Below are 22,488 nucleotides of genomic sequence, written 5' to 3' on the forward strand. Positions count from 1 at the left end.
TTGTTTTGTTTTTATAAATGTTCATGATGCTTGAAGGGAATAATATTAGTCCGTAGTTAATCAACTTCAGTGAATGTTGCAGCCGATACTCCCTGCAGAAGGAAGAATGCCACCTAGGATAGGTAATGTTGGCACATGACATGTATAGCAAACAAACTTATTGAACATGGGGCAATTATCACTTATATAGTGTCATATTTGCAGGTATTTCTATTTCTTTGTTTTTTCTTTTTTCTTGACATTTTCACTTATCATTCATGTTTTTGAAGTAAATCATAGCATTTGGTTAAATCTCAAAATAATTCCTTTTTATCATGGTGACAGTGTATGGGTAGAGTGGCATACCTGTCTACTTGCAAGTACAGATTATGCTTCAAGCTGTCTTGATCTCTTTGGAGGCAGATAAGTGGCTTTGGGAGGCATGAACAATAGAATTGATATATTTAGGGAAAATGTGGTTGAAAGATGATAACCCAACAGTTAAGGATCTCATTCTACAACTTCGATAAATTAGGGGGTTTTTTCAAATAATGCTTACTAGATGTTTGAAGACCGACAAATGTCCAAAGAAGCAACACTATGGACATTTGTCCAAAGAACGACAAATGTTCACAGTGCTACTTATTTGGACATTTGTCGGTCTTCAAACATTTCGGAAGCATTATTTGAAAACACGCCTGCATTTATCGGAGCTGTAAAATAAGATCCTTCACTGTTGGGTTATCATCTTTCAATCCCATTTTCCCTAAATTTATCGATTTTGTTTTTCATGCAGGGATGTAATGAAATGATTACTTTCAATTGAATAGACGGTCACTTGCATCCTCTCGAAGGGTTATGGAGTGCTTTATTGAAATCTTTTGTGTTTTATATTAAAATGCTGAAGTTGTTGTTGAAATATTATAAGTAAATAATACGGTTTTGGATGAAGCCGCGGATCGCGCGGGCATTAACCTAGTTTTTAAATAAAATAGATAACGAGTGTATAAGAAGATTAGATCTATGTGAGAAGGATGACCTCTCTTATGAAAGTATCTGAGGGTATTTAAATCGCGAAAAATGCACGTATCCAAACTTCATAGACTAATTCAATTGTATAGGTTCATAAAAACTCTTTCCATGCCAAAATCAGAAGTTAAAAATAAGGATAAATTACACTTTTAGTCCTTTATGTTTGTAGTGGGTTGCAATGGATGGCCTTTAACTTCAATAATTACAGTCACAGTCCTTTATTTGAAAAATTTATTACACTTTACGTCCTTTAGCCCTAACCATGTTATAATTTTCAGTTAAGTCTGATCATGTACCTAGCACTTGAGGGTATGTTAGTAATTTTACTCATTTATTTAAAATACATTTGATAATTAAACAAAAAAAATTCTAAATACATAAGCCCCTCTCTCTCTCTCTCTCTCTCTCTCTCTCTCTCAATAATCTGTATCTCTCTCTAATTAAATGAATGCCATTAATCATATGAACAAAAACCAGATTATGTACAGTTTGTATAGACAGTAAAGGTAGTTATCGCAATCATATGAACAAAATCCAACAAAACCATGATTTCTCTGTTTGAAAAAAAAAATATATTACGAATCAAAACCTCATTGGCACAAACAAATTATTAAAAAATAATAATAATAAAAAGGACATCCAAAAATGTAATCCCAATAAATGAATGAACAATTAGTTCACGAGTGTCTGAAACATACAAAAGTTTATTATCTGATCAAGGAAAACAAATCTTAAAAGAATTTGAATGTAAAATTTTTTGATCTGAATTCGTCATCGGATTTCAAGGTGATGTAAAATTGGGGTTTTGTTGATATTAGGGCACGTAGCTTTGCCGCAATAAAATAGCACAATATGTATATTGTTAAAGAGCCATGGCTGATTGAGAAGGGGATTGCAGCGGCGACTGTGTTGTAGAGATTGCAGTGGCGGCGGCGGTGGCGCAGCCGCAGGGGTGGTGTAGGGATAGCAGCGGCAGCGGTTGTGTAGGGATTGCAGTGGCGGCGATGTTGGGTTTGCAGTGGCGGAGGTGGTGGTAGGGGCATGTTGTTGGGGTGGTGTAGGTTGGTGGTGATGGGTGGCTGTAGGAGGGTGAGGAGAATTGTGTTTAGGGTTTGGGTAAGAAAAGTGAAGAAGAAAGCAGATGCCCAGATTTTTTTATCTTGACAGCTGTAATATATATTTTTTATTTTTAAAGATACTTCTAAAATGACTAAACCTAAAATGACTAAACTACCCTCATATGCATTGGACATGTTATATTTAACTGAAAATTATAACATGGTTAGGGCTAAAGGACGTAAAGTGTAATGAATTTTCCAAATAAAGGATTGTGACTGTAATTATTAAAGTTAAAGGTCATCCATTGCAACCCGCTACAAACATAAAGGACGAAAAGTGTAATTTATCCTAAAAATAATTCATTTATAGCGCTAAAAGGAAACACATTTTGCATCATGTTTGATATGTTAATGCGATTAAAAATTAAGTATAAGCACAAGAAAAGAAAAAGCAATGTTCGTATCACAGCTTATATGTTTTTAACCCCCCGGTTTTATAGCAATTTTTTGGTATATATGTTTTTGACTCCCTGGTTTTATAGAAATTATTGGTATATACATCTTTGACCCTCTAGTCGGAAATCTCAAGCTTCGCCACTGCTAGCAGGGAACTAGCAAAAAACGCCCCTTACAAACAGCCCAAGGCCAGAACACCAACAAAAACATTACATTTTCAAGATGCCTGCGAAAGGATTAAGACGCCATGCATTCCGGTCACACTTACAAGGGTGATATATCTTTAACAACACCCTAAAATTTACTTTAATAAAAATAATATTTGACTATGCATACCGTATATATTATCATCTATTATTAAAAAAAAAATCATCGTACTTTACGTTTTGCAGTACTCCGGCCTAGTTGTAGTTCTTAAATAAGATCACATACGATTGATGTTCTAGAAAAACCTTATGTTACATTTCCACTCCTTGGCCCTTAGACCATGCGTAATGGTTAAACACTATAATGCCCCCACCATGGGGCGTTTTGCGCCATGTGGCGTCCTAGTCAGCAAGGGGGCATTATAGCAAAAGTGGTGTAGTGGGTATAACGCCCCCATAATGCCCCATTCAATCCTTAAAAAAAAAAAAAAAAAAACAAAGTTATTTCTCATTGGTGGGTCAAACATAAGTCAAACCTCCAACCAAGCAAAATGGCGTTTTAATAATCACGCCGGGAGGATTTTTTTTCAAAAAAAACGCCCCAAAACGCCCCATGTAATGGGGGTTTGGGCGTTTTTGGGCGTTATAATGCAATTTTTTTTAAAAAAAACGCCCCACTACGGGCAGTCTTACAGGACTCGCCGACCATGGTAAAATAATATAATATTTTAATTCGTAAAATTCTGTTAGTTTTCCATTTTAGTGTTCTTTATTTATTGCCTTTTCAATATATTTATACTAGGTTATAACCCCGTGTATTACACGGGTTGAGAAAATAAAATATCTAATAGTTAATAACGAAGATTTAACAACTATAAAACGATATTTTAAGACACTTTTCTGATATCCGCCCAAAATTTTGTTTTATGTATAATCAAAACTTGTGATGTTTGTCAAGTTTATAAATATAAAAACATTTGAACCATCGATTAGAAGATAAACTGTATCATCGACTTTCTAATGACGTGAACCCAAGTTTTATTTAAATAACAGTGGTCTTAATTTATTAGTTCTAAAAATATTGTTGAAATGTTTAGATTAGGCATATAGCAATTAGCCAATTAGATAAACTTATAGCTACAAAATAATATTTAAATTAATTAGATAAGTATAAATTATCGGTGATTATTAAGTTAGGGTGAGAGGGGCACTCCCCTCTTAGGGGAGTCCCCTCTCTTACACACACCCAATCAGGTTATGCCACGTCAACTCCCCTCTTAAACTCCCCTCACACCCTCAATTTGATGGCGGCACTCCTCTCTTGGGGGGAATTGTTTTTTTTATTCAAAAAAAAAAAAAGAAAATAATTGATTGGTTGAAAATGAGGGTGGCCCACCATCTCCTCTCTCTTTCATGCAGTGAACATACACCGAGCTTGGTCCCCGATTTGCCTCACCGCAGGGATGGCGACGGTGTTCCCTAGCGGGGACTTGGGTCACCGCATGGGGTCACCGAGAGTGCCCCGTATACCCTTATATAACTTTAAAATTTAAACATATAGACTTGAGTTGCATCTTAAAAAGATGGTTGTTTTTGGATAAATTTATTAGTATGATAAATGTAGTTATTATTCTTCTTGTATTTTAAGTATATTAAATAAATAAATTATTTGTTAAGCAAGAAAATCGTTCCCTTCCCCCTCGTTATGAAAATGATCGATATTTGTTTCAATTATTAAGATATAATTTCTAATCTAGTAATTAATATAAAGAAGAAAATTGTTCCCTCCACCCTGGCTATGAAAATGCTCGATATTTGTTTTAATTATTAAGATATAATTTCTAACCTAGTAATTAATATAAATAAATAATAAGATAATTTATGGAACTTTATTCGTAATTTCTTAACATCTGAGCCCCCAACGTCTTTTTTTCTAACCCTTTTAGCCCCTAACACTAACCCCATCCATTAAATGTTAGGGGCTAAAAGGGTTAGAAAAAAGACGTTAGGGGCCAAAAAGATTAGAAAAAAAAGACGTTGAGGACTCAGATGTTAAAAAAATTTTTTGGGCTAAAAGAGTAAAAGTGCTATAACCACAGGGGCCAAAATCGTAATTTACTCTATTAGTTAAATAAATAATATTATAAATGAGAAGGAGATTAAACTAAATAATAATTATCGATAAAAATTAAACTAAATAATATTTAGTAGGAGAATTATCTATAATTAATTAGAAAAGATTAAACTAAAATAATACTTATCTATAAAACATGGCCTAATATGATGACAAGTGTCCCAAAATGGTTTCTTTTATTATATAGTATAGATTCTAAACTTTAGTTTCACGGGTTGATTACATTACATTGTCTTTTTAACAACTAATTTCTTTTAATCCTTGTTGTCTGTGTGACTTGAAACACTTTACGTGTTACAAGATAAATTATACTTGTGGTTCTGTTATAAATATAATCTATATCAAACTCTATGCTGTCAAAGGTAAAATACGCATTTTACTTTCATTTTTCTACTCAACAAAAGGTTTGATAAATTATTTACAGACAAAACGAAATGAAACATGGTATTAATAGAAGAAATATAATCGAAATCAAATAGAAATAATGAAAAGAGTGACGACGTGACGTCAGGAAAAAATAAAAAGAATAATGGGGAATCACCCCTAAAAATTCAGAAATATTAAAAAGAAATATTATTGAATTAATAACTAAAACAGCCACTTAGACTAAACTCTAGTGGTCAAAAGGAATTATCTCTATGGGGAAATCAAGGTTCAATATTTGAGAAGTGTAAGTAATTAGGGGGGAAAAATAGCCGTTCAAAAAAAATTAAAACTTTAATTGGAAAAATATACATAGAGATCCTTCTTTCATATCATTAATGTGCGCATAATTGCTCTACAACTTTTTATGAAATCAACAACTTTCTTTTTGGTAATACATTGATAATAATGAAACAAATAAAGAAAAAAATAATAAAACAAAATAAAATCAACTTTATTTAGACTATGATTATAAAAAGGCTTTTGATAATCTTAGAAATAGTATGCCGAAGTCACATGCTTTTTGGAATTATCCATCTTGTCACAAAACTATGTATTTTCAAAATTATCACAAACCCACGTTATTAACTTTAATAAGTTAACATCTATCTATTACTTAATATAATGGACCGTCTTGTTTTCTTAAGAATGAAATAAATGATTTTTTTGGAAGATAAGGAATATTTGGTTTCGAGGCAAAACATAAGAAACTTCCAAGTTCTACAGGGTTTTAAAAAATTAAATTATCTTTTGATAAAAATTGTTATGCTTCGTGTGTGACTTATTAGTTTTTTAAGGTTAGCATAAAAAAACCAGCCTAATAGTATGAAAGTATAAACAAATAATTATATAAGTAATAACCAACTCATGAGTTTGTATTAATTGGAACCAAAGAACTAGTCCAGATATGATATTTTTCATATTGTTATAGAAAATAAAATACTTTTATATTATAAAACTAGCTTGACACATGGATTTAAAAAAGTTACATTTAAAAAATATTACTAAATATGATGTATGATTTTTAAAAAATTAAAATAACATGAAACCAAGTAATTTAAAATAGTAATGTTTTGACACTTGTTATTTCCATTATCCATTTCCTATTTTATGAACACAAGTTTTAGTCTAGTAAGTTGTTCCGGAAATAGAAGTCGACATCTCCATTTTTTTAAATGTTCTTATGAAATTTTTATTTAGAGTATGAAGTAACAGAAAGTAATGCTAATCTGAAATAAAATAATAAGAATAAGTAAATAACAAACTAAGTAATTTGACATGAAAGTGAAATTTTTTTTTATAAAATTACATTACAAATTTCTAAAAATTTCTGTATACAACATTTGATGTTATATTTGAAAGATTACCATCACTATCTAGAATAACAACTTTGAGGCCATCTCGTCTTGTAACTCTTGATAATGCGACATACAATTGACCATGTGTAAAAACTGATTTCTTCGAAAACAAACCAAAACCTCTTTGATAATAAACAACCTAAACCTCATCTTCCAGATAGAAGCTTATAAGCTTTTCAACTGCATATTCCCTTGCATATATGAATATTAATGTCAAGTTTTTTGCAACCAACAGATCCAATGCTAATATGTAAAATGAGATTAAAAAAAGAAGTTACATAAGTAATTCTATATTTACCTACGATAATTGGTAGCAAATAGTCTCTATCACAATCACAAGAAATCTTAAGAAATTTTGTGGTACTTCGAAACTGGCTAAGAAGTTCTGGTCCAATAATACAAACTAACAACACAACAATTAGAGTTCAAGAATACATCATACATAAATAAAACTAACAAAACGCACAAATCTGATGCAATTAAGTAGGGTGGGTTTCACTGACGGGTCAAAACGGGTTCAGATCAACGTGGGTTTATGAGCAAAGGGAGCTCGGGTAAAAGGGGGTCGTTTTAAAAACAATGTCAATTAAGTTTGGGTCAAAACAGGATAAAGCTAAAATAGTGTTTTATAAAAAAATCCAACCTAAGTTTACACAATATTTTTTTATGGTGGCAAGTGGCGACGATGGGTTCGGTATCACCTACTTTGACATGATATCTACCAATTTACCCAAATGCTCTTACAATAAAATCTAACGTTTTAGCTAAAGTACATAACAAAAAATGTAAATAAAGAAAATGGGTTTGTTGGCCGAGATTTGTGATGTCGTAATTAATAAAATTCGGCCAAATATAGCTTTGTAAACACGAAAAGATTATGTACCGTGCCAAATTTGGCTCAGAACCGATTTAACCTGGTGTATCGAGCGGTTCAACGGGTGTAGCGGGGGGTTTAACCGGTTCTACCGGATGGTTCAAGCGGTACAACCGGCCGATTTGAACCGGTTTTTAAATCATTGGTTTGACGGCATGCTGTTTAAATTAAGGATAAAAAAATATATTATAAGGTTTTTTTACCTTGTTGATGCAAAGTCATATTTACCTTTCTTGAAAGATCTCATGTGGTTTGCGGCATTGGCGACAGAAGATAATTTTTATACCATGCATAATTTATGTATTTATATATATATACCCTATATAGGGTTAGGATCATGAGTGAACAACCCCCTTGGTTGTGAACTAAATGAACACATCTTGACCCTTGATTTGTTTTTAAGATTATAAGGGTAGGATTATAATTAGCCTCTTAAACTTAACTTTTTATTTAATTATAATCTAAAATTGATATTGACTATCAAGATTAGTTTCCATATTTTATGTAAATCCTCCCTATAATCTTACGATCCAATTCATTAGTCCTAATTTTGAATTCAGATTCACCAAAAAAAATTGGCAGTCCCCATTTTCCTAAATTAAATTGAAATTCAAAACGATTTTCCCCAGATCCTATATTTTTCCAAATCCAAGAGCAATTTTCCGGTGTAAAAGTATATGTTATTTTATTAAATTGTATAAAAATATAACCTTTTATTAAATCATATATTACATTTTTAATAACTCCCACTTTTATAAGTAATATTTTGTCAATGGTCTCAATAGAGTAGCTTCTGTTTCGAATAATATTGTACATGTTGTAGTTTTGTTCCTTGCTATTATCTAGTTTTGTTCTTTAATCTTTCAATAAATAACCAATGGGAGCAACTAACGATGCACCATCTTATCTACCAATTAAGTGTAATACGTACGTAAACTAAGTAGTATCAAATAGAAGGGTGCGGCAATAAAGTGTGCAGTTTGATTGCTTTATCATTGACAACATAATAATAATATGAAAAGGAACATCTGCAATAATGGATGGACTATCCATATTTTTATTTGACAGAATTGGTGCTGGTATAGAGGTCCGATGTCTGTCCAGGAGGTCTCAGAACTGCAGGCCTATAACATGTTGCTCTATGCTTTCGCAGGTTTCTATTCCATCATGTGTATGTTTAGTGTTCTTGCACACTTGATTGCAATACGAACAATATACACATGTGTACATCGCCGTATACATATGTGTACACATTGTATTACTAAATCTTCATAACCTAGTGTATTAATAAAAAATACCCTGTACATATGTCTACACATTAATACATTGGCATTCACAAAAATAGGCACAAAATACACATGTGTACATCGCATAAAAACAGAGTAAAATCCACTATCTTGTTAAATCAACCCTATCCTGCAATACACACATGTGTACACACTTATACATTAGCATTCAGAAAAATACCCACAAAATACACATGTGTACATCGCATAAAAACATAGTAAAATCCACACATGTGAACTCGCTGGCAACTGGATATCTTCGAAGAACCTCCTCTGGTTTTCCTCCTTGACGGCGACGATGGTGAGACACAACCTTTATCCACCAAATATGTCACTCTAGTTTTTTCCTCCTTGACGGTGGCGATGCCTAAAAAACAGAGTAACAGAGATGCTGAAATAGACGGATGAGGAACTTACCACTGCTACGATTTTGATGCATATCCTCGCCGGAATGCAACACCTTGAGTATCGATGGATGAGGAACCCTAAATCGCCATCGGTTACAGAGATGCTGAAATCGTCACCGGAGGAAGGAAAGGAACTCGCCGCCGGAGGAAGGAAAGGAACTCGCCGGAGGAAGGAAAGGAACTCACCGCCGGAGGAAGGAAAGGAACTCGCCGGAGGAAAGAAAGGAACTCGCCTGAGGAAGGAGTTATTTCACTTTGAATGTATAGAGAGAGAGAGAGAATTAGTGATTTTTAAAAATCATGCGATGATTACTGGGTTTCCAATGCTACATTTAATGGAATTTTACTATAATACCATTATGAGAACTATTTATTACTAAAACATAACAAAATAATTACAAAAATGCCATTAATCTTAAATCTCATCATCTACTAAATCAAAGGCCAAGATCTGTTCATTTTGTTCACAAATTAACCATTGTTCACTCTAGAACCTTACCCTATATATATATATATATATATATATATATATATATATAGGTAGATGATCCTGTAAAAAGTGGGACATTTTGTAAGAAGTGTAAGAAATAATCTTGGAATGACAAGTGTCCCTCTTCTTAATTAATTCAAAAGGGTACATTAGTAATTTACCTTTTCTTATCAATTAATTGTGTGTAACTGTTTTGGAGTTAATTTAGGAGATTATATCATCAGAATCAATCATTAACTAGTATTATATCATCTTCGTTCATTAATTCAGGTTCAAAAGTATTTTTTTTCTCTGCAATTTTGGAGCAATTTTTTCATTACGAAAATCACAAATGTAAGAAAGCGATACAGGTTCATGTGTGGTGTTTTATTGCATAAAACAATTGTTTGTATGGTGTCGTTTATATACAGATTGCGTTGAGGAAAAATATACAATAAAACTTACTGTGTTTTCATGGATTTCATCTATATTTTTTTTCATGAAAAAACATGAGTTATTTGATAAAGTTTGTTTTATATAATGTTTAGTATGAAACGGGTTCTATTAAGTTGTATGGTGTTATATTCATAGAAGGTTGCTTGGGATTCCAGATAAAACACCATGACTTGAATCATGGCGTGGTGTTTTATCTGGAGACATTGTTCATGGCGTGGTGTTTTAAACATCTGGAGACAAAACACCACGTCATGAACAATGTCTCCAGATAAAACACCACGCTATGAATAATGTCTCCAGATAAAACACCACACCATGAACAATGTCTCCAGATAAAACACCACGCTATGAACAATGTCTCCAGATGTTTTAAAACACCACGCCATGAACAGTGTCTCCAGATAAAACACCACACCATGAACAATGTCTCCAGATGAAACACCACGCCATGAACAATGTCTCCAGATAAAACACCACGCCATGAACAGTTCTTCTTAACGTAAAACACCACGCATTGAATCTTATATAAAACAAAGAGGCTTCCGATTTAGATCTTGGTAATTAATTCCTATAATTAAGGAAAAAGGAGTGAATGTAGGTGTTTTTGGTTGTGTAGAATACGGTTACCATATTTGAAATATTGAAAAAGACACTATTGCCCTTCAATTTTACATAAGGTCTCTCTAATTAAAACACAATTTACATTTTTATACCCTATTGATCTCAACCATTAGATCAAATATCCAATGGTTTAAAACACTTCTTACCCTTCTTACATTTTAGACACTTTTTACCATATCCCTACCCTATATATATATATATATATATATATATATATATATATATATATATATTTGAAAAATATTAATAGTAATATCAAAATTCATAGTAATATCATTCCATTATCAAAAACCTATCGCAAATCAAATACTAATAGTAACTTTGAAGTATTTAATTTAAGAATTAACACAATTAAACACCTTTACTGTTATAACCGCTATAGGCCACCGCTATAGCACCGTTATTGCGGTATTTAGCGCCGCTAATAGCGGAACCGCTATTTGGACCGCTACACACCCTGAGGTCCGCTAACCGCTATAGCACCGTTATTGACTGCTTAGTTTGGATGTAGTAATTTGTTATAATATGATAAGTTTATGGTGAAATAGCATGTTTAGGTTTAGCTTATTTAAACAAACATAGCATAATATTCAAGCTGTGGTGCAACATTTCTAGTTGTAAGTTAACTTATAAGTTATAACAAATGACAATGTAAAAGAAAAAAAGATATAACTTTGTAAAAGAGAAGAAAATTGTTTACTTACAGTCTTAATTCATGGAATGAAAGATAAGTCATCCATCCAATTCTTTTATTCCCAATGGTGCATAGGTAACCTAAGGAACCTACTTGATCTGCATATGGATAACAATCAGTTATCAGCTATCAGGTCCATCTCCTGATATTGTTTAGCATGCTTCAAAGGCTCCTTTTAAGTAAAATTATACTCATATATGATAAATAAATTCAACAAATTATCTAAATTATATTCATATATGATAAATAAATTAGGCATATAAATGAAATACTTGTACATCTAGGAGCCCCAATTATCTAAATTATACTCATATATGATAAATAATTCAGCAACCTCTAACTTGAAACGACACAGGCTAAAACTGACCAAATTAGGCAAACAAATTAGATAACCAAATTAGGCATACAAATTAAATATGTGTACGTCTAGAAACCCTAATTATCTAAATCATGCTCTTCTATGTAGATAACTTCACCAGTTTCTAATAAAAACTATGAGACTAAAAACACATCAAATTAGGTATATAACTGTATATAACACGAAATACATTTTATCGAACAATTGAAAAGCATACCAGCGAAAAATCAGAGGCGATATCTTCGGCATCGATTTAGGTAGATCCGGAACATCGATCGTGTGGAAACCCTAGAGAAAATATATTATATGTGGAACACAAGATTGCAATGATTTTACCCCAAATAAATTGAAATCAATCAATAGAAATCGAACCTCCAAATAGCTATTAGATTGCGATGAAGCTGTTGAAGAGGAAAAAAAAAGTAGATCTTTGATGTAGGAGAAGACATTTTACAATTGATTAAGAACAGAGTAGAGAAGAAAGATAGAGAAACGGCCGAAACTTTGGGGGGAGATGATTAGGGTTAGAAGAATACATAGAACACAAAAAAAACCCGGTTTAGTAATTGGGAGGCGTGGATAGTCTAAATAATGAACACGATAGCAAATGAAATAAGAGGCTGACACGTGTTTCAGTTGAATGTGGAGGGGACAGGTGTCCCAACCTCTGTTCTTTTATTAAAGATAAATATATGTTTCTAAGTTGTCAATCGAAAAAAAAAAGAAAGGATGTGGATAAATGGAGGGTTGAGAGAGTTGAAAAATGATCCAGGAATGCATTCGCTGATTGCAAATGTGATATGTGTAGATGTTATAGATGATTAATCAATTTCTTTTTATAAAGTTGCGACTTTATCCCTATTTGTGTAGTTTATAATCTTATCTCAATTATAAACTTGTTGTTGGTATTTTTGTTTCCCCCTATTTTGAAAAAAAGGAAATTCGGGTAAGTGTTTTTTTATAATCACATGTATAAAAGAACATGTTTCATTTAGCTCCTTGATGCCTATCATATGTGGTTACTTTGGTTCTACTAACGACTTTAACTATAACCTCAGCTCTATTTATTGGTCTGAGCAAGATATGACTTATTTGAAATTAATTACACAATTCATAAAAAAAAAATATTTTTAACGAAATTCTGTGTATTTCTAGTTACTTATCATGTCAATTACCATTTTTTGGTCATTGAGATTCATGGTAATTCGGATTAACATTTAGGTATAGATATTACCATTTTTTTCTCTTTTTAAACAAATTAACATGATTGAAGTTCTTATAGTTCTTATATATGGAATCGTGTTAGGTCTAATTCCTATGGTTGGATTATTTGTAATTATATATTTATAATATAAGTGTAGCGATCAGTTGGACCTTTGATGATTTAACATCTTTTTTATTATTATTGACCTCCCCCTTTCTTTAATATGCAAGAGGTCAAATTGAGATTGTTGTTCAAGTTCTACTTAGTGTTTCAGTCAAATTCGATCGAAGAAGATCCGAGTCACACTCTATAGGATTTGAACCTACGAAATCGGGTGTTGGAGACCCGCGTTCTACCAAACTTAACTAGGTGTTTTTCTTCTCATAAAAGATAAGTATGTAAAGAAAGGATTGGTCCCAATACATCTTGTATGCAGTATCATAAGAATGAAAGATCCTATATGAGCAGTAATAGGTTGGGATGACAAGATTTGAACCCGTGACATTTTGTATTCGAAACAAACGCGCTACCAAGCTGCACTACATCCCTTCCATTGGTCTACAGTGTCATTGTAGAGATTTCCTGTCTTGTTTTCCACATTATTATCTCCTCTATTAAAAGATTTACTTTTTAATGATACAGAAAAAACGTCAGTATCTTCCCCAGACTCGGTTATTTTTCCTTATGGTTCCATTCCATACTTCTATTATTTTCCAAGGTGTAGTTGGCCCATCTTGGAGAATCAGAGAATTAACCCATGAAGTAAATCACCGCACTCTTAGTAAATTTATTAAATGACTAATTACATATTTCTCATTCTAATAAAATCGATTACAATGACTAATTACATATTTATATACTTTTATAGTTTTATTGGTGCTACACTAATAAGGGCATGTTTGGCTAAGCTTTTTGAAACAACTTATTGACTTATTGGCTTTTTGAAAAGTAATAATCTCCAAGATGATGTTTGGCAATGGAGGTGTATGTGAGAGGAAAAAACTAATAAGTCAATAAATTACTTTATCCTAACTTTTTTTTAAAAAACCAATAAATCAATAACTTGTTTCAAAAAAACTTAGCCAAACATGTTCTAAGTTGGATGCTTTGCAGGTTCGGGCTTGACCAGGTGGTTCAGGTTCGATTCCCTGAGGGTCCTTATTTGTTTTGTTTTTCTTTTCTACCTTTCTACACCTAAACCCTCTCTTCTTCCCTCCCGAAGCAGGCAGCGGCGTCCATCTGAATCCGAGGTAACTTTGCTTTTGCGATCCGCTCTCTATTTCACTTTGGTTGATTGCCACTCGCTTAAGTTTTAGTGTTTCGTTATAGACTTTTGCAGTCAGTAACTTTCGTTTAGATGTTGTTTGTTTAAACCCTAATCTATTTCGTTACAGAAGTTTTGTTTTAGGGTCGTGTGGAACGGAGGTAAAAGATGGTGTTCGGTCAGGTGGTTATCGGTCCTCCGGGTTCCGGAAAGACCACTTACTGCAATGGCATGCAACAATATCTCCAGCTCGTCGGGAGGTACACACACTTATATTCATCATCATTAGTTTCCATCACTCTTATTCACTTCCCAAAGTGTATGTATTTCCCTTTTATGGTGGTGATGCACTTGTAATTTTCTTTCAGGAAAGTAGCTGTTATCAATTTAGACCCTGCAAATGATTCATTACCGTAAACTTCGATTATTGCAGCACTTTTTATTTGAAACCCTACCATATAGTTTGCCTGTTTGTTGACATGATTTCTTTAATATTTGTTTTAAGCTATGATTGTGCCATCAACATTGAGGATCTTATCAAACTCAGTGATGTGATGAATGAACATTCGCTTGGTCCCAACGGAGGTTAGACGCCCCTCCTGCTGACTTTGTTTGACTAATTACTTATTATATATATACAAGGGACTTGGTTTTAATGTGTCATTGTTACTTTTTGATCTTCTTTTGTTCCGTAGGTCTTGTGTATTGTATGGATTACTTGGAGAAAAATATCGACTGGTTGGAATCTAAACTGAAACCTCTTTTAAAAGGTTAGTATACATTAAAGCCCTAGTGTTATGTTATTGTTATTATGATTCTAACTTTTTTGTTTGTAGATCACTATTTTCTCTTCGATTTCCCTGGCCAAGTAGAACTATTCTTCCTCCATTCCAATGCGAAGAAAGTCATCATGAAACTAATTAAAAAACTCGATCTTCGGGTAAGCGACGTCTTTTTTAAGTAAATTCACACACACTTAAAAACTTTTTCTCTAAGTGTTAACAGTTAAGTCTTCTTTCTACAGTTGACTGCAGTTCATTTGGTGGATGCGCATCTCTGTAGCGACCCCGGGAAATACGTTAGCGCATTGCTTCTATCGCTGTCAACGATGCTGCATATGGAACTCCCACATGTCAATGTCTTGTCGAAGATTGATCTCATCGAAAGCTATGGAAAGCTAGGTATGGAAACGTTTTAGGCTTTTAGTTACTGCATTCTTTCCAAAAGTTGACTTTTATGGTCAAAGGAACGATTTTAGGTTGCTGATTCTTGTAAACTGCAGCCTTCAATCTTGATTTTTACACGGATGTGGAAGACTTGTCGTATTTACAGCACCATCTAGATCAAGATCCCCGCTCTTCTAAGTATAGGTTGACATCTTAACTAGTTTTAGTTTCTGCGTCTCGTATAGGAGCGTATGCTTGTAGTGAACTTATCGGTTTGTATTTATGGCGGTAGAAAACTCACAAAAGAACTCTGTGAAGTAATTGAGGATTTTGGTTTGGTGAACTTCACTACCTTGGCTATTCAGGCATGATGATTTCTGCAAACTATTTTATTAAGTAGGATATGTACGCATGATTGATATTAATTGGTTTTGACGTTTTTTTTTTTCAGGACAAAGAGAGTGTTACAAATCTTGTGAAACTAATAGACAAGACGAATGGATATATATTTCAAGGCATTGATGCTAGTGCAGTTGAGTTCAGCAAAATCGCTATTGGACAAACAGATTGGGATTACTACAGATATCCTTTTCAATGATTGCATTCTTCTTTCCTTTTGCTTATTTCATTTGGCTTGTGTGATCTGCGTTTGGTAAAATCTGATTATAAATCATAAACGAGTCGTTATTTTTGTGTAACTGTGTTTAGATTGTTATCTTTTGTGATGTGTTATTGATAAACTGAAAAAGGTTGAGATATGGAATACTTGACAATAGTTTTCACAACAGCAGCAGTGCAGGAGAAGTACATGAAAGACGATGAAAATTTTGATTCTGATGATTAACCCGAAGGTTAGTTAATTCCCAAATCATCCCAAAGCAAACTATATGGTTTATATTATTATTTCCTAATATAAAATGCACTAGTTGCCATCACACACACTGCAAGTTTCATTTTTTGGGAAACTTTGATTTAATGGTGAATTTTAGTTGACAATCAGCTTAGTCGTGTTTTTGTTTTTCTTCTATGCACGACAGGTTGGGAGGCTGTGAAAAGAAGAGCTAGAAGATTGTAATTTGACAATGTAACAAATCACCGGATTTAGTTGTTTGAACTGTTCTTTTTGTATCAAAACGTGTCTTTTAATATTAGGGTGTTGTTCTATGCGGATTGAATGTTACAAAAATGAAAATAGCGAAAGGAGAGTATAATTGTAGCTTGTAGTTTGTATTTCCATCCCGGGAGACTCTTAATGGTTGGTTTTAATAGTGGTTTGGTTGAATGTTTTTGGTTATTTGTATACATATTGTTGTGGTTTGACTAAAAAGTGTAAAAGTGTCTGTCAGTGTCGCGTAGAGGTTCTAACTAATTAAACCCTCAAAAGTGTAATGGTTTAAACAAATTAAATAAAGTAAAAACAAAATTAAATTGTCAACGTGTGGTTGGCTAAATAAAGGTTAGTTACACAACTCTCCCTCAAGCTCGTTAAGCTGGTCACGCCCTGTGGCGCCGACCACATAGTGGTGTTTAACGCCTAATTCAGCTTATGTGGACATTGCGCCCATCTTCTTGGCGCCTGCTACACTCGGCCTTACAACAAGATAATTACTGATCATCGATCAATTACACATGTGCTCAATGATTCAGTTAAACTCCCTGTTAATATGTGAACTGAAAAAGCTCAAAATTCAAGAGACATTGAGATTTTTATGTTTGTATAGTCAAAATTCCTTTTAAACAATGACAAAAGTCAACTCAAGTATTCTGTAGTAAACAAAGAATTTATACATACAAGCTTTTACATTCTAACAAAAAACACTCTAATCTGCACACTTGTATGCAAATCGCATTTCGGAATCACTTTCTTCCAATTTGAAATGGCAAAAAAATCCCATCTTTCACCATGCTTTCCCTCCAATGTTCAAGTATACCATCTGCAGACGGTAACTTGTTTCTCTTCGGTTCATCTACTTCCCCCAATTCACCAGCCAAGAAATCATCCTCGGAATCGTAATCATCATCCAACGCCTCTTTATTAGTCAACTTTGACTTCTCATACCCAAGACTTTCAGGCGTTAACTCATCCGCAAAACGTTCCATTATATCGCCTAATTTATGTTCTTTAACGTCCATTGGTGTTTCCAAATCAGACTCCTGCGTAACGTCACCGCCTGAACTCACCTGATACGAGTTGTTTGACTTTGACCCACAAAGCGTTTGCAATAATCTTGATAACTTATACGCTGAAGCTTCCATTGTTACGTCATGACTATCGATCGCGTCAAGAAGCTTTCTTAAATGAGATTGCGTGATTTTACCTTTGTACTCCTCGAATAGTCCTCTCCATTCCTTCTCTTGAACGTGGAATGGAGCGTGGGCCATGCTATTAAGAATCGTCACTGCTCGGTCGAAATCATCTTGGATCATAGCGCGACATATGATTTCAACAAAGAACGATGAAGGTGGTATGTCACCCGCTTCTAGCATTACATCAAATGCATGCTCTAGTAAATGGGTCTGCAATAAACATAAACAGAAATTTAAAAAATGGGACTGCCTAGAGAAATTTAAAATGGCATTTTTGTCCCTGAGGTTTAGCCAGTTTTGCGACTTTCGTCCAAAAGTTTGTTTTTCCGCATCTGGTCCAAAAGGTTTGAAATCTTGCCATTTTCATCCGGCTTGTTAACTCCATCCATTTTTCTCCGTTAAGTCAGGGGTATTTCTGTCTTTTTTGTTAACATAAAGGGCTATTCGGTCTTTTTCAGGGGTATTTGGTCTTTTTACATAACCGAATTGCCCTTTAAGTTAGCAAAAAAATATGAAAATATCCCTGACTTAATGGAGATAAATGGATGGAATTAACGAGCCGGATGAAAATGGCAAGATTTCATACCTTTTGAATCCAGATGCGGAAAAACAAGCCTTTGGACGAAAGTCGCAAAACGGGCCAAACCTCAGGGACAAAAATGGTATTTTACTCTATATTTTTAGATACAATATTTGATAATAAGAAGAAAGCACAAACCTTCCCAGCCCGGGATGCTTCAACAAGAAGAAACGAATGTTTGTGTTGATCAAGCTGATACCCCGAAAACACCATTTCCTTATAAACATAATCGAAATACTCCCATTGATGAGAACTAGCGGATACTCTAAGCATTTCACCATAAGTGTATGCATCGGGGCTAACGAACGGGCCATCACGGCCCACACTAACGTTATGACCATTGGATCTTTTAGTATCTTCAAATAATTCCTTGGCTTCAAAGAACATATCGCTCCGTCCGTAAACTTTAAGCATTGCATTTATAATCCCGATGTCGGGAGCACAATGCTCTTTACTGATATCAAAGATCCGTATACAATTACCAACATGCCCTCCATCCATTGAAGACAATATCATGCCCGTGAAGGTAACCACCAAAGGCCTTGTTAGAGGAAGTCTTTTCATCTTCTTAATCTGCAATTGAAGCCAACTCATGGGTCATGACTATCAATGAAATTTACATCATCGAAAACACCACTAATATTTTAAAAAGAGTAAAATGTCATTTTCGTCCCTGTGCTTTGGCCAGTTTTGCGACTTTCGTCCAAAGGTTTGTTTTTTCGCATCTGGGTCCAAAAGGTTTGAAATCTTGCCTTTTTACATCCGTCTCGTTAACTCCATCTATTTTTCTCCGTTAAGTCATGAGTATTTCCGTCCTATTGCTAACTTAAAGGGCAATTCGGTCTTTTTCACTTTATGTAAAAAGACCGAATTGCCGTTTAAGCTAACAAAGAAGACGGAAATACCCTGACAATAATTCGCAAAAATACCTAGATGCGAAAAAACAAACATTTGGACGAAACTTCGTAAAACTGGCCAAACCACAGGGACGAAAATGGCATTTTACTCTTTTAAAAAAATGTACCTCGACAATAGCTTCTTGCCACAACCCATTGTAGCAAAGACAAAACGCCAGCTCACAGTATACAGAAGCGGCCCCAACAATACCGTTCATTTCCATTTCTCTCACCGCTTCTACCGCTTCCTTCACTTTACCTTCTTTCGAGAAGGCCTTAACTAACACTAACCATATCCAAATAAAACAAAACGTTTAATCAGTAGCCAGCATCTACATGCATGGAGTCATGATGATACATTCAAAAGGATCCAAAAATACCTTTATAAGTAAGGGCTTTTGGAGCATTCCCACTTCTCTTCATCTTCTCAAAGTACTCGTGCACGAGATAGTACTTCCCCGATGCCAACATTACCTTTTAACAACTTATTCATAAGACTGTATAAATGACAAAACTACCCCTCACCTAAAAATTTATTTAAATTTAGTTTAACAAATACCTCCATTGCAAGTCCGTAAGTTGCTCCACTTGGTTTCAAACCGCTTCTTCTCAACTCCTCGAACACCCACGATACGCCTTTCCATTCTCCCGACAATGTACAAGCATTCAGTACCTGTGAATAAAATTACAAGATTAACCTTATCCCTAGAACAAACAACAATGCTTACAATTTGTACGATAAATTGTGTGAAATCTATCTTACAGCATTATATACAACCAAATCCGGTTGGAGAACAGGATCCCAGTTTTTCCGTTTCTTGATAATCTTCTTAGGCTGTTGCTTCATGCAATCAATTACATTCACGAGTTCTTTTAGAAGACCAGATTGACCGAGTGCAATGGCAATGCAGTGGTACGCAGCCATATCAGGGTATATGTGGTAATCAGCCTACATTAATGAGATTTCATTCCATTAAATAAAAAATACAACTTTGGCATATAATTAACAAGCTATGTTTTTATCATTACTCGCATCGAGTTAAAGATTTGAAGGGCTTCATTGGGTCTTCTTGCTTTTCCCAAAACTGACAAGAGTTTAGTGTACACAAACCTACAAATTATGAACTATGTTAATAACTTGGAAAAATTACAAGTTTTGTCCTTTATCTTTATATCACTTTTCAGGCGGTGTCCTTTTTAACGAATGTTGACAGGCGGTGTCCTTTACTAAGTATTTTGTTGCAAGTTTAGTCCTTTACACCCAACCCAGTTAAAAAACCCTGTTAATTATTGGGTGTAAAGGACTAAACTTGCAACAAAATACCTAGGTAAAAGATAAAACTTGCAAAAAAATACCTAGTAAAGGACACCGCCTGTCAACAATTAACAAGGTTTTTTAACTGGGTTGGGTGTAAAAGACTAAACTTGCAACAAAATACCTAGTAAAGGACACCGCCTGTCAACATTCGTTAAAAAGGACACCGCCTGAAAAGTGATATAAAGATAAAGGACAAAACTTGTAATTTTTCCTAATAACTTATGAGCTATGGTGATTAAATCACTCAATCGCGGAAGTAAGTAACGAAAATGTTACTAAAAACCGAAGAAAACTACACCTGCTCTTGAAGTGTTTATGCTCTTTAGAGCTATACACCCATTTAACAACAGATAAAGCATGCCTCCATTGACCTTTATCACCAAGCCCGCCTACAATCTTCAACAACTGATCTTCTGTAAACTGCAATTCCGACTGTTTCATCATTCTAGAAAACTTCCAGTTCTTCATACTTAACTCAGTTCCACTAAGCCTATCCAACATACAAATATTATTCACAAATATATAAATTCATAAAGAAAAATTGAAAAAACAAAAGAAGAATTTAACATTTAACATTTTTATACCTGTCAACAAGAAACTTTATAGCTTCAGCATCAGTAACCTTTCTGTTGGGCCTAACCCACTTACTATTCTTTTCAATTAAACCATCTTCCAACTCAATATCATCTTCCACAACCCACTTGAACTTATCTCTCTCCTTCTCAATAAACTCACTCAACTCATCTAAAAATTCATACTTTAAGCTCTCCCCATTAACAAACTCCTTATTAGCACTTGCATGCTCCATCAATTCAGCTCTTTCTAGCCTCTCCCATGGCTTCCCCACCAACACACCCTGTTTGGTTTTAGTGGCCTTAACGATTGCCCTGTTGAAAGTCTTGAATTCATCCTTAAGGGTCTGAAACTGGGCTTCTTGGTCATCTTGTTGGTGGGGGTGAGATGGAGATGGAGATGGACGGTGGCGATTGAGTTTTTGAATCTGTTTCTTGCGGAGAGTGTGGATGAGTTTGGGGGTGGGGGTGGGGGTGGGGGTGGGGGTGAGTTTGAGGAGGTTTTGGTTGGTGGGTTTGGGGTTTGGTGGGTGTGAAGGGAGGGGGGGTTGTGGAGGTCCTCTTAATCTTAAGGATTCCATTGTTGAAGGTTAAGTCATCTGGAACCGGAAGTTGCAGAAATCTTTAGGGGTTTTAGGATGGTACAAGTATTGTTTGCAAAACAAATAGTACAAGTTTGTAATTGTAATGCATAGTATTTTATCTTGCCTGTTTTTGTGATGATATTTTATGTTGTTGAATTTTATTTTTTTTAAACGTGGAAAACAAAACGTAATGAACAGTAGATTTTGTTTTTTTTTGGGTTTTAGCCGCACTATTTTTGTGGTGTTACAAATTTGGTTTTTCACCTTTTTCTTTCTTACACCTTATTTTTTTTACCGGCTCACATTCATGTAAACCAAGATAGAGAAAGCGATAGTGAGAGACGGACGTTGCTGCCATCCGCGCCTATGAATTACTTCTGTTTGATGGTGTCCATTGTGATAGACATGCGGTTGATGGATGGTAGTGATGCTGGCAGACATGTGTAGCAGTTTACCATTTTGATTAGCGGTTGTGATGAGGTTCGAATTTTTACCGAAAAAATGGGTGAAGATGACGTGGCAGTGGCCAAGTTTTTTGAGAACACTAAGCCTCAGAATGGTCGATTTCATTTATTTGTTTTCATGTTTTCCTTTGATTTGCAATGTTCTGTTAGGGGCTTTAGGCCTTTTTTTGTTCGCGGGAAATTTGAATTTGTTTTCGGTTGATTTGTTTTATTTTTCTGTTGCTTTGGATAGTTTGTGTCTATGCTGATGGAAATGTCTTCACCTAAGCCTGATTGGTTAGTTGATTATGATTGTGTTGTTGAAAAGGTTATCTGAGCCTCAGATAAATAAATCTGACACTCAAACGCATCGCGAGTTGGTGTATAATCCTAGTTCCTATAA

The 22,488-nt window shown here is 34.3% G+C and overlaps 2 protein-coding genes and 1 long non-coding RNA gene across 6 annotated transcripts; 1 reads left to right on the plus strand and 2 right to left on the minus strand.

The window, feature by feature from the left end:
* Positions 1-8,840: 8,840 nt before the first annotated feature.
* Positions 8,841-12,299, minus strand: LOC110895168. Of its 3 annotated transcripts, none has more exons than XR_002566963.2 (4): positions 12,124-12,299; positions 11,969-12,039; positions 11,404-11,491; positions 8,841-9,386 (listed from the first exon to the last, which is right to left on the minus strand). It is a non-coding gene; the product is annotated as an uncharacterized LOC110895168 (long non-coding RNA). The 3 variants fall into 3 exon arrangements; XR_002566964.2 differs by having other exon boundaries at positions 8,841-9,406; XR_004867467.1 differs by lacking the exon at positions 8,841-9,386 and adding an exon at positions 10,490-10,646.
* A 1,756-nt stretch (positions 12,300-14,055) lies between these two features.
* On the plus strand, positions 14,056-16,671 carry LOC110895166 (GPN-loop GTPase QQT1). Of its 2 annotated transcripts, none has more exons than XM_022142439.2 (12): positions 14,056-14,205; positions 14,350-14,479; positions 14,588-14,632; positions 14,725-14,804; positions 14,915-14,989; positions 15,056-15,159; positions 15,244-15,400; positions 15,502-15,589; positions 15,678-15,750; positions 15,837-15,967; positions 16,169-16,236; positions 16,423-16,671. In XM_022142439.2, the coding sequence occupies exons 2-11, from the start codon at positions 14,388-14,390 to the stop codon at positions 16,227-16,229; spliced, it is 906 nt and encodes a 301-aa protein (XP_021998131.1). In that variant the 5' UTR covers positions 14,056-14,205; positions 14,350-14,387; the 3' UTR covers positions 16,230-16,236; positions 16,423-16,671. The 2 variants fall into 2 exon arrangements, with proteins under 2 accessions (XP_021998131.1, XP_021998133.1); XM_022142441.2 differs by having other exon boundaries at positions 14,103-14,205; positions 14,353-14,479.
* Positions 16,672-17,095: 424 nt separating this feature from the next.
* Positions 17,096-21,727, minus strand: LOC110895165 (pentatricopeptide repeat-containing protein At5g67570, chloroplastic). The gene is made up of 9 exons (XM_022142438.2): positions 21,071-21,727; positions 20,785-20,976; positions 20,198-20,279; positions 19,932-20,117; positions 19,728-19,841; positions 19,549-19,642; positions 19,297-19,454; positions 18,411-18,845; positions 17,096-17,902 (listed from the first exon to the last, which is right to left on the minus strand). The coding sequence occupies exons 1-9, from the start codon at positions 21,637-21,639 to the stop codon at positions 17,243-17,245; spliced, it is 2,490 nt and encodes an 829-aa protein (XP_021998130.1). The 5' UTR covers positions 21,640-21,727; the 3' UTR covers positions 17,096-17,242.
* Positions 21,728-22,488: the final 761 nt, after the last annotated feature.

Source organism: Helianthus annuus, chromosome 9 (assembly GCF_002127325.2).
Source record: "Helianthus annuus cultivar XRQ/B chromosome 9, HanXRQr2.0-SUNRISE, whole genome shotgun sequence".
NCBI classification, from domain to species: Eukaryota; Viridiplantae; Streptophyta; class Magnoliopsida; order Asterales; family Asteraceae; genus Helianthus; species Helianthus annuus.

Bases quoted from the DNA above. Each gene is read 5' to 3' on its own strand.
- LOC110895166 (XM_022142439.2), top strand. From the start codon at position 14,388: ATGGTGTTCGGTCAGGTGGTTATCGGTCCTCCGGGTTCCGGAAAGACC. The intron at 14,633-14,724 runs GTAAACTTCGAT...ATTTGTTTTAAG, and splicing joins CCTGCAAATGATTCATTACC to CTATGATTGTGCCATCAACA. The intron at 14,990-15,055 runs GTTAGTATACAT...TTTTGTTTGTAG, and splicing joins ACTGAAACCTCTTTTAAAAG to ATCACTATTTTCTCTTCGAT.
- LOC110895165 (XM_022142438.2), bottom strand. From the start codon at position 21,639: ATGGAATCCTTAAGATTAAGAGGACCTCCACAACCCCCCCTCCCTTCA. The intron at 20,280-20,784 runs GTGTAGTTTTCT...CATAATTTGTAG, and splicing joins CATAAACACTTCAAGAGCAG to GTTTGTGTACACTAAACTCT. The intron at 19,455-19,548 runs GTATTTTTGGAT...GGATATGGTTAG, and splicing joins AAAAGCCCTTACTTATAAAG to TGTTAGTTAAGGCCTTCTCG.